This window comes from Euleptes europaea, chromosome 4 (assembly GCF_029931775.1).
Source record: "Euleptes europaea isolate rEulEur1 chromosome 4, rEulEur1.hap1, whole genome shotgun sequence".
NCBI classification, from domain to species: domain Eukaryota; kingdom Metazoa; phylum Chordata; class Lepidosauria; order Squamata; family Sphaerodactylidae; genus Euleptes; species Euleptes europaea.
Genome location: NC_079315.1, coordinates 85,247,383 through 85,265,248, shown reverse-complemented (window position 1 = coordinate 85,265,248; position 17,866 = coordinate 85,247,383). Strand labels below are relative to the sequence as shown.

Genomic DNA, 17,866 nt, shown 5'->3' with positions numbered 1-17,866 from the left:
TTAGTCCATAAGCGTAGCCAGTAATTGAACTCCAGACTGCTTGCCAACAGTAAGCTGTATTTATTTGTAAAATTTCTATGCTGCCTCTCCAGAGAACCTCCTCAAGGGAGCTTACAAATTAAAATATGATAAAAACATAAAACACCACCCAACTGTTAAAAATTAACAAACTATTAAACCCCACTATTGAAAACCCAGCCAGGGGACAAGAAAACATTTCTCTTTATTGTCATAAAACAGTTCTAGAAGGAAGAATGGAAATGCCAGTATGGACCTCAAAGTTTTTGTGAGCATTCAAAAGATTACTGATTACACACACACACACACACACACACACACACACACACACACACACCTTCAAAAATGCTTGGAACTGTAAAAAGAAAATAATGACAAACTAGTCATTTAGATTATTAGATAAGGCAAATTCTCTCCAGTCTCCACAGTTACCAAAGTCTCCGTCTTGAGCAGGCTGCAGGAAAAATATACAATTTTTCAAAATAAAAAAATAAGTCATGCAGTGTGTGGATTATTAATAAAGGAAGCTGTTTTTCCAAGTTTGCATTGCTCCTCACCTTATATGAACCCATGCATCAGTTGCAATGCTCAAACAAGCTACTGCTTTGCTTTCTCCCCATAGGGTTAGCAGATCTTCTGCTGCTAGAACCTGCTGAGATGGTGATAACGTTATGGAATAGAGGGGGCAATAATGGCCCCTTCATTGTTGTTATGTTTCTGGGGCTTATATCCTATGGTTTTAAATGCCAATTTCAGATGGTCAATATTGTGCTTTGGATTCTGGTGTTTTGGCTGTTGGATGGATTACTAATACTGACATTGCTTGGATGTTATTATTTAATTGTTTTGTGGCTTTTGTTCAGTTTTCTTGTACACCATCTTGAGCTATTTTGGGGTACTAATGTTTGCAAATAAATAAATCAATTCAAAATCTCTGTGATATATCTATAAAGATTGTCTGTTAAGATTAGTTCACCCTATAGAGCTTTTCTCCCCTTGTGAACAATTCCCTGTTTTCATGGATTAACTCAATGCACTCAAGAAGGAACAAGGAGAAAACAGGTATTTGTGAACCAGTTCTTAATTGGCTTAATTTCCAAAGCAATAAGAGAAAGTGAAATAAATGTTTGATTTATAATGTAGTAGACATTTTCCCCAACCAGTTATAGCCAGTTTTTAGTAAAATGAATGCCGTGCTTTGAACCTAAATGGTAGATGCTCATCGCTTTTAAACCCAGAATATCCATTAATAAAGCCCTCAGGAAAGTCTTCTCATTGAATTAAATAACATGACTAAGAGCACCTGTCTGGGGCTAGTATTAAAATGGGCGGAAGGAGAGGCAATGGGAAACCTATTACCATAAAGATCGGCTTTTTACAACCCTTTTCATCTTCAGCTGTCATTAACCAAATGAACTACTGACAACATCAAGACGAAGCCTTAAGCCCGACAGCAGAGCTGCTCCCTGTTGCCCCAAAATGTCCAGGGAAGAAGAATTCAGCTCATCTTTATTTTATAACATGGAATTAATTTTACTTTCCCCCCAATTTTTTTTTTTAATCACATGGAAAACAAGGGGGGGGGAACCCCTGTCACTTTTCTTGCAGAGTATTCTTGTGGAAGCACCTAGACATAATATTGAACTAAACTAAACATATTTGGAGAAGGTAAAAAGAAACAGAAAAATATTTTTCTTTTCAAAAGGTATTTTTGTTGAAGTTAATAGTATTTTAGCAAGTATAACTGCAGGAGCTGCGTTCTGTCTGGGAGCAGGAAGGAACATTCTGTGTTGAAACTTACTGTGTTGGCAGTGGGCCCCATTAAATCCTTCTGAGCACTTGCAGACATAGCCTATGAAGGTGTCTCCTCTATATGCTTCACTAATTTCACACGTCCCGCCATTATGACAGGGATTAGGAATGCAGGGTCCTGAAAGATAAAAAAGGAAACGGCCAATCAAATATTTGAATGAAAAGAATTATATGCGCCACTAGCTCCATTTCATGGTGACTTCTCATGGTGCGAGTGCTGTGAGGATACAAACGCTAATCTCCAAGGCTCTAAGGCTAAAATATTAATACATCAATACTATAAATAAACATAACTGGTTATAAGAGAATCAAATCGCTATGTTACTCTCCTTCTGCAATTCTTGGATTTTATATAAAAAAGATTGAAAATAAAGGCTTTCATCACAACTAACTTGCACCACTTTGGGGGGAGGGGGGAGGACAGGTCCTGTGATAGATCACAGTTTACATTTGATGCCTTAGTCCAGTGGTTTTCAAACTTTTTGAGTGGGACCCACTTTTAAACTTACTGTAGCTTTCAGGACCTACTCACAAAATAACACTACAGTACTTTCCCCATTCCTAACATAAAACATGGGGATTTCACGCCAGTTAACACTGAACATGTTGTGTGAGGGTTGCCAGATCTGGGCAAGGGAATTCCTGAAGATTTGAGGGCAAAGCCTGGGGAGAGCAGAGTTTGGGAAAGGGAGGGAGTTCAATAGGGATGTGATGTCACAGAGTCCACCCAGCAAAGCTGTGACTTTCTTCAAGTCAATTGATCTCTGTGGTCTGGAAATCAGTCATAATTGTGAGAACTCCAGACCCCACTTGGAGTTATTTATAAATATGCAAGTGAGATACCTGTCAGAAAGTAGACCCCATACTGGCCCATGAAAGATGTTATTTCCCTACAGGATGGTCTCATGATGACAGGTGACAGGACCATCATACCCACCAACATGAGAACAGAAATACTGAGTTCTCTACACAGATCTCACCAAGGCATCCAGAGAACGAAGGCAAGAGCAAGGCAGCTCATGTATTGGTCACAGATGACCCAGCACATAGAGCAAATGATTGAAAGATGCACAGTATGTCAGGAGCAGAGACCAAGTAATCCAAAGGAACCACTATTGCCACATGAAATCCCAGACCTTCCATGGACTAAGATAGGGGCAGACATCTTTGACTTCGGCAGGCACTCATACCTGCTCTTAGTGGACTATTACTCTAAGTTTCCAGATGTTCTGTGTATTCCAGATAAATCAGCACATTCTGTTATTGCCAAAATGAAAGCTGTGTTTGCCAGGCATGGCATCCCGCAGGAAGTAGTGAGTGATCATGTCCCATTTGCTAGCAGAGAAATCTCACATTTTTTTCCAGATCTTGGAGGATAAAATTTACTCACAGCAGCCCAGGATACCCTCAATCAAATGGAATGGCTGAACACATGATTCAGACAATCAAATCAATGTTTCATAAAACTGCTGCATCAGGCAAAGATGCCCATCTAGCACTTCTGGAGTTAAGAAACACACCTGTGACAGGCCTGAAATACTCCCCGGCACAGTTGCTGATGGGATGCATGCTGAGGACAACTCTCCCATTCACTAGTTAAATTCTTCGACCCACAGTTCCCCATGGCATAGGGGCTCGGCTTCAACAGTTACAAGCGAGACAGAAAAAGTACTATGACCAGGCAGCTAAACCATGCCGCTCTTGGGATGTTTAGACTGTCTGCCGTGGGAAGCTACCTCCAGCTCCGAACTGCTCCGGGAAGGGGGGGGGTTGCCATGGTACCCTGAGCTGGCCTGCTTTACTCCTTCTATATATGCCATGGGATGTACAATTGTCCTTTACTAGTAACCTCTTGATTCTCAGCTTCTGCTACCTGTAGAGTTTTCCTAATAAATTAGCTTACATTAGACTATCGGTCTATTGAGTCTGTTTATGGGTTTACCACGGGACTAGAGCTTACAGCAACAAACAGTCTCTGAGCCACAACCTGCCCGAGCAGGGGGCACAATAGGGTCTCACACATCCCAGGCTGCCCCACAACAACCAGGAGACAGGTTCACAAGAAGTGGACATCTGATGCACATCCACAACGATATCGTGACTGAGCCCAGGGATTAAGTGATCAAAACAGATGAAGAGTACCTCAGCATGAAAAGCATTACTGGACATATTATAGAAGAAACAGAAATAGAAGGAGAGAGATGTGGTATGTTGGTACTGTTGCTTTAAGGACAACTCCCAGATGCTCTCTAGAACAGAGAGGTCTGGGGCTATAACTGGAGGAGGGGCTAAAGTTACTGGGGCCTATATGTGGTCTGTTTAGTTAGTTGGTTGTTGTGTTACAATAAACACAGTTCTTATATCCACTACTGGCTCCAGCACTGGTCTTTTCCCTCCTTAAAAGGCATGACAGCAGTCTCTAGTTACCATCACTGCCTCCTCCTTCATCCTCTTGTCACTGCCTTTATATTTTCCTCTTCTTGACAATGCTACCTCCCTTCCTCTACCACCACTGCATTTTCTCTTGCTGCTTCCCCCCTTCCCTTTGGGTTCTCCTTCCTTTTTTTAATGTCCCAGTTGTCATGTACACAATTGTTTCTTCATGGGGGAGGGGGTTAAATCCCCATTTTTCACTTGTACAAACATAATCTTTCTCTATCCCTGGCTTTACTGTGCAGATTTTTAAAATTCAAACTGAGCAACAGTCTGTATTTGATGGCCATTTCACACCTAGGGTTGCCAGCCTCCAGGTAGTAGTTGGAGATCTCCTGCTATTACAACTGATCTCCAGCCAATAGAGAACAGTTCACCTGGAGAAAATGGCCACGTTGGCAATTGAACTCTCTATGGCATTGAAGTGATCCTCCTCCCGACCCCTAAGACTGCAACCCACCTGTGAAAAAGGTGAACTCTAGCTTTGGCACCTGGCCCAGTTTTAGAAGCCCTGCACCAATCTGAAGCAAAGAAATTTTTGGACAGAACGTTGTAACTGCTAAAGAAATGCAAAACATTATCTCATCCATTATACTGAGGATGCCAACGTAATGCCCTCTGACCACATGCTTAAATAAAATTCAGTTTGATTTTTTGGGGGACAAATTTATACTTTCAATGGGGAAGAAATCCCAGCCCTTTGAGTCTCATTTGTCTTTGGCAAACAAGTTACATTCAACTGTAGTTTGCAGCTTTCTGCCATCAAACATGGCTTTCATTTTCATCATTCTTTTCTAGACCTGTGCATGGGAGTTAGTTTTGTTTCTTTCCTTGTTATTAATTCCAAAAAGGATGGTGCTGCTGCAGTTGTCTTGTTTGTGGCTTCCTAGAGACACCTGGTTGGCCACTGTGTGAACAGACTGCTGGACTTGATGGGCCTTGGTCTGATCCAGCAGGGCCTTTCTTATGTTATTGAGTTGTTTTATATGGTTTTGCTTTGTTACTGTAGCAATGAAAATAACTCTGTTTCGTTTCGTTATTATTTCTTAATGATTTCAATGAAAGACCTCCCCTCCCTTTTGGGGATCTGCAACTTCATGGTTTTCCAACCAATCTGAACAAAACTCTGCAGAATTTTAGTACTCCCTTAGGACACCCACATTGCTAAATGTCAGACAGATGGCATAAAAGCCACCTCCCCATCCCAGTGTGATGTAGTGGTTAAGAGTGGTGGACTGTAATCTGGAGAACCAGGTTGGATCCCCCACATCTCCACATGAAGCCTTCTGGGTAAGCTTGGGCTAATCACAGTTCTCTCATATCTCTCTCAGCCCCACCTACCTCACAAAGTGCATGTTGTGTGTGTGTGAGGGGGGTGATTTTAAGCAGCTTCTAAACTCCTTATGGTAGAGAAAAGTGGGGCATAAAAACTGGGAGTAGAGGGGAAGACAAAGTCCCACAACTTATCCTTCAAGATTGGAATACCTCACATGTTTGTAATCCTAGTGGCCACATCTTGCAGGCAATCAAGAAAGACTAAAGCCTTTCTCCCGACCCTATAAGGAACCATGTGCTTTCTCTGTCTCCTTATTGGCTTGCTTTGTAAAAGTGAAACTAGATGACAGAGAATGAAAATGAAGAAAACCGGGGAAAAATAGGTTTTTGCTCTTGACTTTTATGTGCTGTTTAGATAGGGAATTTCTTTTGTTTTCATATTAATTATGATAAATATGAAACACCCCATGTTTCTAATTATTCCAATTAGTAACAGAATTAACATACAAGTCTGTTACTTTCTTACTTAAATATGAGAAATACAAATTTCCGTATTAGTTTTATTCTAGTAGTATCTACAGTGAGTGGAGGGTGAACTTTAAAATGAACATATTGCTGTTAGCCCAAGTTCATATTGCTGTAGTAGAATAACACTCAGTCTTGTGAACAGACAAACCAGAAGGAAATAATTCTTAAACCTTCAATGACTCTTTTGTAATTACTTTTAAAGTGAGGCTTTGACTAAATGAGTCTTTAAAAAACTCTGCTAACATGCTGTTACAGCAAATTATAATTTCTGCATACTACTGTGAGATATAATTATATTAATTTTGTCATTCACAATGGATAGTTTGGATGAGTTTCAAAAATATAGTAGATGCTATTTCTATACTGATCAGGTACCTCCTGAAATAGCTGCCTGTTATAAAACTAGGTCAGTAGTTTTTACTGTTTTATGCTGAAAATAACCTTCCCTTCAACAACTCAGCTAATTTTTCAATACTACCCCCAAAGGGTGAATATTTTATAACTTTTTTAAAAAATTAACTTTTATGCTTCTGCTAGAAATATTTCAATTTAAAGAGAGTGCACAAGAAACAAAGTCATTATGTAAATATCCATGAACAATGTTTTCTTGAATATACATTATTTAGTTTATTTTACAACATTTATAGCCTGCCTTTCTGCCCTGCCTTTTCTGGGTCACCTAGGCAGCCAATACATTAAAACATACATAATTAATTCACACTTTAAAACCATTAAAACCAACCCAGAAAATCCACATCATCAAAACAATTAACACCAGACCTAAAATACATACAAACACACACACACACACACACACACACAGCACTGACTCTATTTGTCTTCGTACTTTTTCCTCAGGTATATTTACATTTCCATAAGCTACAAATGGAAAACTGGTTTTCCATAAGTGCATTCATGGCCCTTTACTTTGCCCCCCAGAGTTGGATCACAGTAGCTTTCCTATGTGAACCTGCCTGCCAGATAAGACAAGCTTCTGAAGTATGTGTGGAAACCAGAGGCATGCAGACTAAATTTTCCATCAGCAGAATAGAACTTTCTTGCCTCCTCCTTCAATTGCAGCCCACTGATATTCACAAAATGATGTTTCTGGGGAACAGAGAACCCTGAGGGAGGATTCTGCAGTTGGAATGGGGAATCAGAGATAAATGCCAATTTAATCTGGATCCAACCCATAGTCTCATGGTCTTTTCAGTGGTGCCTTGGCTATGGAAAGGTCTTCCCCAAGGGTTCACCTTGTGCTTGTTCTATTAGTTTTGTTGAAAACCTATGCATTAACAAACAAATGTTGTTAACTGTTTCTAATGTATTATTTTATTACATTTTAAATTATTATTCTATTTGTAACCTGCCTCAAGCATTTTTTTTAAAAAAACAAGGCTTATAACTACTCTAACAGTGCTATCCTTCATTGACTATACCTGAGTAGGATTCTGAGTCGGCTTGCTTAAGATAGCACTTTAAGTCAATCAATCAATCCTCATCAACTTGCACAAAAATATGTTCAGTGTTTCAGAATGTTTGATGAAACTTTGTACCTCAGATTTGCTTCCAACAAAGCATTGGCAGTCAGTAGCATTTGTATTTAAAAAGTGATTACATGCTTGAAAACATTTGAAGTGAGCTCTTCACAATTGCTTAAAAGTTCTTCTCCGCAATAAAGAGTGATCTTCATTCCTTGGAATGCAATGCGTTTTTTAATATATAATTATTTGTCCACTTAAAATCTCATTTTGTTATAAATAAGAAGAGATTTTCTTCCCAACCATGTAATTTACTTATAAATAAGACTAGAGAAATGAATTATTTAAGGTTTCATGAGGCACACATTTTCTCTTTTTTCTTTTATGCAATAGTTTATATTTTACTGCTAAAATGACTGCAAAACAGTTTTAAATGCATTTTCAAAGAAACTAATTTCCAAATCAAGTTAAATTGTGAACAAAAAGAAGTCATGATTCTAGACAGCTATGAAAGTTTGTCAACCTTGCTAATGTAGAATTACCAGAGTTACCAGAATTTTAATAACAGCATATCTCTCTTATAAACAAAAATATTTGTATGCCTCCCCTAATGCTGCTCTTAGGGAAGAGGGGGACCACCTCAGGAACAACACAGACAGAGTCCAAATTCTGCAGCAGGAAGCGGAACAGGTGAAAATCACCTCTCTTCATCAACAAAAATCATCTATGGCCGTGTTGGCGAACCTATGGCACGGGTGCCACTTCCGGCACGCGTAGCCCTTTCTGCCGGCACGCACTGTTCCTCCAAGCCGCTGGCCTTTCCGGCTCTGCCCCACCCCGGATGGGGGAGGCTGTAGCCCAGGGGTGGGGAACCTCCGACATCATTGGCTGTGGCCCCCGGACTCTCCCACAGAAGCTGCCGCCATTGCCGCCGCTGGAGCGTGCGCGGCCAGCCAGGCGGGTGGGAGAGCGGGGAACAGAAGCCGAGCGCTCACACTCGGCATGGCCGGCGGCTTCTCCGGCGCCCTCTGGGCCTGTGCGGGCGGAGGGGCATGGCTGGTCGGTGGGTGCGAAGGAGGCGCCCTCTGCCCCACCCTGCTCGCCTCTCACAAGCCTGCCGCCGAGCCCTACCGAGTGGCAAATCCAAGGCAAAACCTCCCATGCATAAATGGCCTCTTTCTTTTTCTGTCTCCCTCTGTCCTTTTCTTTCTCTCCCTTGCTCCATTTCTTTCTCCCTTTCTCTCTCTTTTTCTTTCTTTCTCTCCCTCCCTTCCTTCCCTTTCCCCCTCCCTTCCCTTCTTTCCTTCCTTCCTTCCTTCTTTCCCTCCAGCGGCTTCTCCGGCACCCTCTGGGTCTGTGCGGGCGGAGGGGCGTGTAGTCCTATTCCACCTTTGAAGTGCCCACAAGCTATCCTCCAAACACCTTTCCATTTGTCTTGATATGTAGAGAGAAAACACTAAGGAACTAGTTACCAATCTCCAGGTACTAGCTGGAGATCTGCTATTACAGGTGATCTCCAACCAATAGAGATCAGTTCCCCTGGAAAAAATTGCCACTTTGGCAATTGGACTCTATGGCACTGAAGTCCTTCCCCAAACCCCGCCCTCCTCAGGCGCCACCCCAAAAACCTCCCACTCATGGCGAAGAGGAACTTGGCAACCCTAGCCTCTCCCTCTGGGCCCCCTCTGGGGGTGGTATTCAGGTTAAATTGCCGCATTGGCACTCGGCGATAAATAAGTGGGTTTTTGGTTGCAGTTTGGGCACTCGGTCTCTAAAAGGTTCGCCATCACTGATCTATGGGATCCAACTAGGGTTGCTAGGTCCCTCTTCGCCATCGGCGGGAGGTTTTTTGGGCGGAGCCTGAGGAGGGTGGGGTTTGGGGAGGGGAGAGACTTCAATGCCATAGAGTCCAATGGCCAAAGCGACCATTTTATCCAGGGGAACTGGTCTCTATCAGCTGGAGACCAGTTGTAATAGCAGGAGATCTCCAGCTAGTACCTGGAGGTTGGCAACCCTAGATCCAACTCATGGACGCTTAACTATAAGGCCTCGTTTAACTTTAAAAATTAGTCCATTGAAGAATGCAAAAGAAGCTTTTAGCAGACAACAGCTACTTGACTCAAGTAGCATGATAGGTGAGGAAGATGAATACCACACTGCAGTGTCTTTTATTGGAATAGACTCCATGTGGTGCTGCTCCACCTTGAACCAGAAATAGTAATGGTCTCATACAGATGATTAGAGATCTCAGAGGGCATCCATTTCTTAAAGGTGCTACTTCTATTATTATTTTTGGGGGGGCATTAACCCCACAATGCATTTTTTTCAGATTTCTTTGGAAGCCTGGGGCAGGTTTTTTCTCAGATTTGTAGAAATACCAGTATTCTCTTTTCAAGCGCCCAGTCCTTGGATTTAAGTATCCAACAATTGAGGCAATGCTGAGAATTAGATATGCTGGTGTTTTTGTATTCTGTACATGATATGTTTAAGAGAAAAAATTACTTTAGAAAAGCCTAGTTTTGAAAATAAAGTTAGGATTTTAATTGCATAGTCTCACTGAAATCCAAATACATATGTATCACTTAGGTTACATTAATTTAAGTGTTTGTGTAAAGTGCCGTCAAGTCACAGCAGACTTATAGTGACCCCAGCAAGGGGGTTTAAAGGCAATTGAGAAGCAGAGGTGGTTTGCCATTGCCTTCCTCTGCAGAGTCTTCCTTGGAGGTTGCATTCCAAGTACTAACCCCATTTAGCTTCTGAGATCTGACAAGATCGGGCTATACCATGCTGCCTTCCCTCCCTCATTAATTTATAATTCATTAAAAATAATTAAAAGGGTATGGATCTGCTGACTTTTTCAGAATTGCCTGGTTTAGCAAGATATGTCCATGAGCAGTTTACAAATGAGTCCTGTTCATTAGTTTAATGTCATGCACATCCTGAAAGGTTTTGTTGAAGTAGGCCCATTCTTACAAAGACCCCAGATCTACACAGAAATATCTGCAGAGCTAATTGTTGGTCTCAGAGCCACAGGACACTCCCTTCTGCACTGATTTTACCATTCCTTTTGCTTTCTTCAGAAGTCCTCTCATATATTTCCTAGGTGAAAACTTCCAAATCCATTTCAGATTTTGCTTTAGGCAGAGTATGATGTCAGTCTAGGGGAGTGAAGCTCCTCTGAGAAATGTCACATCTTATTAAAATCATTTAATTTCTTTCCAAATTGTTCAGATGGTTTTCTTCTGCCACCTAAATAGCAATCCTAAATAGACCATACTCTGTTTTTTTTGTAGCATTACAAAGCTTGTATTTGTCTAGATGCAGGTTCTTCATATAGAGCCATCACATTTCTCCTGGTCAAGCTTTGAGTGGGAGAAAGACATCAGCTTGGATCCACTGGAGCACAGTTTTCTCACTTCCTCCTTGCTGCTGTAACTCCAAATGCCCCCTCAGATGCTGTTACAAGTGGTTGCCACATCAAAATTATTCATACATCCTAATTATGATGTTGATAAACTTTTTTTAAAAAAACAGGAGAGTCTTTCCTCATATGTGTAAACTTTGAAATGGACTATGAGTAGCTTTGCTGGACCAATGAAAGACTACTTAATCAGTAATTCAATGCTACAACATTCAAAACTGTGCCAGAGAGCTCAGTCCTGTATGGCTGACACAGAGATATATGTTAGCATTTAAAGGGCTTGTGCTTTACTCATATTACTATATTTGGAATGAAGCTGTGCTCAGTGGTAGAGCATCTGCTTTGCATGCAGGTGGTTCCATGTTCAATCCCCGGTATCTCCAGTTAGAAGGATCAAGTGGTAGGTGATGTGAAAGACTTCTAAACCTGGGACCCTGGAGAGCCACACAAGACAGCTTCACGTGTTCATGAATATTAAGCTAATGCTGTTGGAAGTGAAGGACTTTGTGCTGTCTCTTAACCTCAGACTCCAGAGGGGGACAAGACTAGAGAGTCAGAGAGATAGAGGGGACAAGACATTGGGGCATCCTTTTCTCTACTGTTCTGACCTATCCCTTTGATATGTAGATTGCTACTCTTAGGGAAACTTCCTTCCTTCCTGTTTCTTCCCCACCTCCTCACACACACTGGCACTCTTCTCCATCTTGCCACCATGAGGGAAGGACGCATGTCCTGGATCTCTCTCCATCCTAGTTAGTTAGAATAGGTAGGCAACTATACTTTATCCTATCCAGAAATGGATTTCCTACAATAAATGAAGGATATTAGTTAAATAGACAAAAGGCTCCTAGCAATTTTGTTCCTGGCACACACAGAGGTTTGGATGGGCTTCTTTGCACACAGCCTTTGTGCACTCTGCTAATTTAACAGGGATTTGGGCATAAGAAGCCCTCACAATCCAACAAATGCTTTGTCATTTTTACCATGTGCAGTCAGACCATGATGTATATTCTCCATTTGGTTTACTTACACCAGTTACGAGGGTTTGATGCCTGCCTGACAAAAGGCAAGTATTCCACAGCCACACTAACATGGTTGTGTCAGTCAAAATAAAGGAAACAGCCTCATGACTTGTTATAATGGCCCTAGCTGTGAGCCTTTAACATTTCTGTGATGTTAACATCAACAGAAATCCAAGAGATCACTGGTCCCTGTACCTCCATGTCCAGAAAGGCAGCACAGAAATAAAGGTGGTAATTCTGTCGTAATATAGGGTATGTGTCATCCAAGGCTTTGTGTGATTGATATTATTCATTAGACACCGGCAAGGTTTGTAAACATTCATCATTACAGCAAATTCTTGTAGTCTTGCATTAAACACAATAGGCTTCAGGGACTCTTTTTTAATCAATTGTGTAGTAATACTTCTGTAGGTAATCTTTAAGTAGCTTCTAACACAAAGAGAACAACCTTTGATCAATATTAATGAGCCGCCAAATCCAACAGTATGCTTTCCAGGCATTTTAATCCACATTCATATAAGTAATGTCAACAAGATTAATTGCACACTAAAAGTAATAGATCTATACAGTTTGCTGTTCTTTAGAGTCCTACTCCCAGTACAATCCCACTGATAATACCCAGTGTAATAAGTGCTAGCAGCCTCTCAGATATGTGGGAGGTTGTTATTCAATTGGAATCCCATCCTGCATTGGAAAGATACTAATAGTATAATAGTTAAACATAAAAGGATGACAGTTGCTGCATTTTTCTGAAGCTGTGACTGAAATATCTGAACTTCCTTGGCAAAGGAATCAAATGACTAGTTTTCTCTCTGGGGTAGCAAGAAGGTCTTCAAGGCAAAACTGTATTACTTCTTGGCCTTGGTGACAAATACCGTCAATTCTGTTTCCATAATACAGGTACACTAGAGAGGGTCCAGCTCTGAACTGAAGATTAAACATTTCCAAATGTGACAGGTAGTTTGGATTTAAAATACAGAGGCTGTCAGATAGAGTGGAGAAAGCCATTTTTCCACAGGTAAAATGTAAATGCTGACAAAGGAAATAAATAATAGGAATAAATCAGAACTCCTCTTTAGAAAGACCTGTGATGTAGCTTGGAGTTTAAGGAGTTTAAGTTTAAGGAAATTTAGTTTGAATGAACAAAAAACCCAAATGTAAGCATTGCTTCATACTTCCAGATTCTGCTTATCTATAGGCAGTCTGCTTAGTTTCAGATTTCTCTGTACTCTTCTACTCAGAACACAGATAACACAACATAACTTCCTATGGATTACACAATATACATATGTCTGTCTCCATATACACAAACCCAGCATTTAACCAGCCCATCTGCAGTCAAAACTAGCACGGTGAGTGTTTTTGACTCTCCCAAGTATGCTTGAAGTGTGAATTCCAATTATCCATTTTTGGTGTAGATATTTCTCATACTTCTCTGGCAATTTATAATGCATTTTTCATTTCTATCTCACATTTGTATCCATCTTCTCTTCAAATAATGACACAGATGGGATTGGGGGCTCAGTTTATATTCACAATAATACTGTGAAATAGGATAGGGGGGTAAATAAGCCCTGCTTATTCACTACAGTGGACACACATCTGCATGTATGTACAAACACCTATCTGTAAGAAAAAAAAGCAACACTCTGCAATTGAATCCAGGGATCCCATCCTAATCAGACTTCCTAGTGCAGTGACACTACATAAAAATTCCTCTATGTAACCTGATATTCTTTGAAGTTTCCATGTCTTAGAACATGGCAGCTGTTCTCTTGTCACATTTGTGAGACCTGGAACCATCACCAGATTGTCGAATAAATTTGGCAGGTTCAGCGTTCCTGAACCTGCCTTTTCCCTCCTTTAAAGACCCACCGCCCACTTTCCCGGGACTCCCAGGAAACCGGGCGGGGGGTCTTTAAACTCCCCACTTAGGCTCCAGGGACTCTTGCCTTCCAGCAAGGCACTTTAAACAGATCTGCGCCTTCCAGCTGGGAGGCGCAGATCTATTCCCCCCCCCTCGCGCGCCTTCACGGGGCTTCCCTGAAGGCGCGCGGGGGGCGCTTTAAACAGATCTGCGCCTTCCAGTTAGGAGGCGCAGATCTGTCCCCCCGCGCGCCTTCACGGGGCTTCCCTGAAGCCGGGTGGGGGGCGCTTTAAACAGATCTGCGCCTTCCAGCTGGGAGGCGGAGATCTGTTCCCCCCTGAAGGCGTGCGGGGGGCGCTTTAAAGACTCCTGCCCCCTTCCCAACTCTTGGTTTGAAGTGGTGGGAGCCACCTGGGCAGGCGGCGCCCAGCACTTCAAAGGACTGGCCGAATTTCCCCCCAAACTTCGGATCTCGCGCCGAATTTCGCAGATCCGAAGCCGAACTTTACAGAATTTTTTTTTCTACAGCCCTACTCTCAGTTGTTTTACACCATGGATATGAGATTGGTTTGTCATCTGCAAGCTTTCCTAGTGAAAGCTTACCTGGCCAGAGTCACATATTCCTTGGTTATATGCAGACTTGAAAACTGTAAAATGCTCTATCTGGGGCTGCCTTTGAAGACAGCTCAGAAACTTCTGTTGGTTCAAAATGTGGCAGCTAGGCTCCTAACAGGCACCAACTGGAGTGAACCTATTAATCGAGACTTACATCATCTATACTAGTTTCCAATCTATTTCTAGGTGCTGTTTTTGAACAGCCTAAATGGCTTAGGGCCAGAGTACCTGAGGGACTGCTTCCAATGGTATCAATCAACCCATTTCCTGAAGTCAACCCAGGAAGCTTTCCCCTGGAACCAGCTTTAGTAGAAGGTTGGCAAGTAGGAACTCAGGGGAGAGTGGTTTTTTGTTTTGTTTTTGCCCCATGACTTTAGAATTGCATCCCTCAGGACTTAAGAATGGCTGCTTCCCTTAAGGCCTTCTGGGTGGGTTTGAACAGATGCCTTTTCTGGAGGTCTTTGAGTTAGATTAATATGGTGTGGTGGGGAGTGGCACTATAGGAAACCTGAATTTTATTGTATTTAACAGAGTTCATATTGCATTTTAACTATTTGTATTGACTGTTTATTACACCTATTGCTGCAAACTACATTGGGGCTTTTGTATATAAGTACATTAATTAAATAAATCTTGAGGTGATCATAGGGAGAACACCATTTGCATCAAGAGTCCTTTTATATGGAGTTTTTCTAGTGTACACTTACACTCTGGAACATTTTTAAAACACCCCAAACAAAAGAATATTGATACAAATATACACACAATCACATTGAGTTTGCATTTTTGCAGTGATTTATGAACATGCACAGAGCATAAAAGGTTAAAGTGGTGCAGATGAACTGAATAAACTGATACTTACAGCCCTGCAGAAAATTAAGATATAAAAACCAGCAGAATAGAGGATTCTTAATCCATCAACTACACTGTGGAAACAACTGGATCATTCAGGAATGTATTTTTAAAAACTGGTAGAAATTCAGGTAAGAAGCACTTCAGTAACATCCCTACTTTTGAATCTCAGTACTGCAACAGAATTGTACCAGTAACACCACTATGGTATCATTTAAGAAATGTCGGAAGTTGTTGAATGTTTGCTGGTTTGATTTGGACCAACCTGTCACCTCTCATTATTGGCCTGTTATGAAAATTCAACCAGTTTTGAAGTCAGCATCAAACACGAATTTCCCAGTCCTGTGTTTGACACCCATGTAGACCGTGGGAAGAGAAGCGAGAGAGAAGGGAGATTAAATGTTAATTGAAACAGTTTGGTTACAACTACCGCCTGGTTAGTTTTCCTTGACCGGCAAACACATGTCAGAACTTTGGCTGGGAAAATAGGCAGCCGAGAGGTAAGGGTTTGCAGAGCAAAAGTGGGGGCCAATCGTGCAGTTCCAGTTCACCTCTTCTCCCCTGCAAATGCCCTCCCAACTCACTATGCATATTAGTGACCAAAAAATGGAGCTGTGTACGCACATACACATCTAACAGGGAAAAGTGGGATTAACTCATTTGTACTGATTGATCTATAATGATAGCAAAAGCAATTTGCTCTATAAATATTGTTTACTCAGTGAAAACATGTTAACGTACCCTAATATTAACTCCTGACCTTTCAAACGTTTTTGTTTATAACAAGGACAGATTCTAGGTTGCTTATATCCCTAGTGAAGTGGCAGGCTTTTAGAAAATCAGTAGGCCTTTTGGAAAATTACTGAATTCCAAAGAAGGGTGCCAGGGAAATATATTTAGTTCATGAACAAACAAAGAAGCCAAGGAAAAGAATAAGTTGTTATTCAAGTCAGCTCAAGGTTGAAAAACAGAGAAAAGTTACTCAAAGCAGACAAGATGTCTGGGAACTGTTAGGGAGGGCAGCTAGATAAAATACCAGGTGCACTAACAATAACTATAAAAAAGTATTATCTAGACCAATGAAAATATTGCTGTATTTCTGTAAACCTATGATTTTTCCTTATGTTGTAACCCAATAAGATTATACTGATTTGTATTATAAACCAATGAAATCATCCCCTAGAACTCTGAGCCAATGACAAGTTATTATGTAATATGCATAGTTAGAATATTATAATGAGCTAAGTAAAAGGTTATAAAAGTCTAAACACACTTTTGTCCGGTGCTCTAAACTCCATTTTGAAAGTTTCTGAGGGCAGTTTGGAGACTCAAACAGCTGTTTGAAATAAAAAAACTGTTCTTCCAGACACTGGCTTTGGGTCTTTGTGTTTGAAATCCAACTCCTAAAATCTTGCTATATCCCTAGGGTATTTAAGAGATCGTACAATAGATGCTCCCTATTTTCTTCTTCAAAAAATGAATTCGTAGCATTCTGAAGGCAGCAGGTATGCACTCACAAAAAAATGACTTCCCATTAGCACGCCACATTACTTGCAAAGACACACAGCTGAGAGCATTCAAAACCAGCAGGAATATTTCCTTGTATGTCCTCACACGGTGTGCCTATTAATTTAATATGATCACATAGTCATTTCTTGACAGGAACAGGGTGCATGCAAGGAGTACCGATGAGTTCCGTTGCTCACAATTGTGCATTGACATCATGCAGACAACTCTGAACTGAAAGTGTTTTCAAAAATTGGACTGTAATTCTGTTCCTTACCAAAGTGCTTAGATCAATCACATTAGTGCCAGAAATATGGGAAATGTTTTTCCATAGCAAGACTCCCCCGCCCCCAACCGCCATTTCAGTGGCATCAAAATATAGGAAACATTTTTGGATGTGAATTCCCTCAGCTCAGTCTTTAACTAGCTGGGAGTGAAGGATCCATATTCTCTTACTGCTAACTGCACACCGCAGCAGCATGAGTTCAAACCACATAAATTATGCTTACTGGTTGTGTAAGGGGAACCATTATGAACTAACTTTATTTTTTTAAAAACCCCATCAACTAAGCATGACTATGGCAATGGACCTAAGAAACACATTATAGATTGGCATGCTGTTCTTAGTTTGTGAGATTTTATTATTTTATTCTAGGCTCACTTCTTGCTATTTGAAGAACATCTTAAAATCACTTGACATTTTTCACAATACCATTTCCAATGTTGACTATCTAGGGATTTGTAGTCTATTAGAACTGTACCGTGTATGCATTCCATTTCCAGTAAGTGTGCATAATCTAAACCAAAGATGATTATGGACTTTGGTCAAAAGATCCCAAACGCCAACCTTCCTAACTGCATTTTCATTGGTATATGAATTTAACTTGTGCCTTACCACCAAGAAAACCTGGCAATTTGTAGCTACGGTTCTGAAAGAGAGAACTCTTCATGCAGAACTACATATTGTACTAGCCAGCACACAGTTCCCAAATATGTATGGCTATTAATATAAATGTAGGGGCACATTTGTAGGGGA

The 17,866-nt window shown here is 41.1% G+C and overlaps 1 protein-coding gene across 1 annotated transcript in view; it reads right to left on the bottom strand.

Annotated features, from left to right (window-relative positions):
• EDIL3 (EGF like repeats and discoidin domains 3) overlaps positions 1-17,866 on the bottom strand; it is a 294,133-nt gene that overhangs the window by 126,084 nt on the left and 150,183 nt on the right. Inside the window, exon 4 of the mRNA XM_056847986.1 lies at positions 1,820-1,948. Coding sequence (XP_056703964.1) covers positions 1,820-1,948 — 129 coding nt within the window. The remainder of the gene's footprint in view (positions 1-1,819; positions 1,949-17,866) is intronic.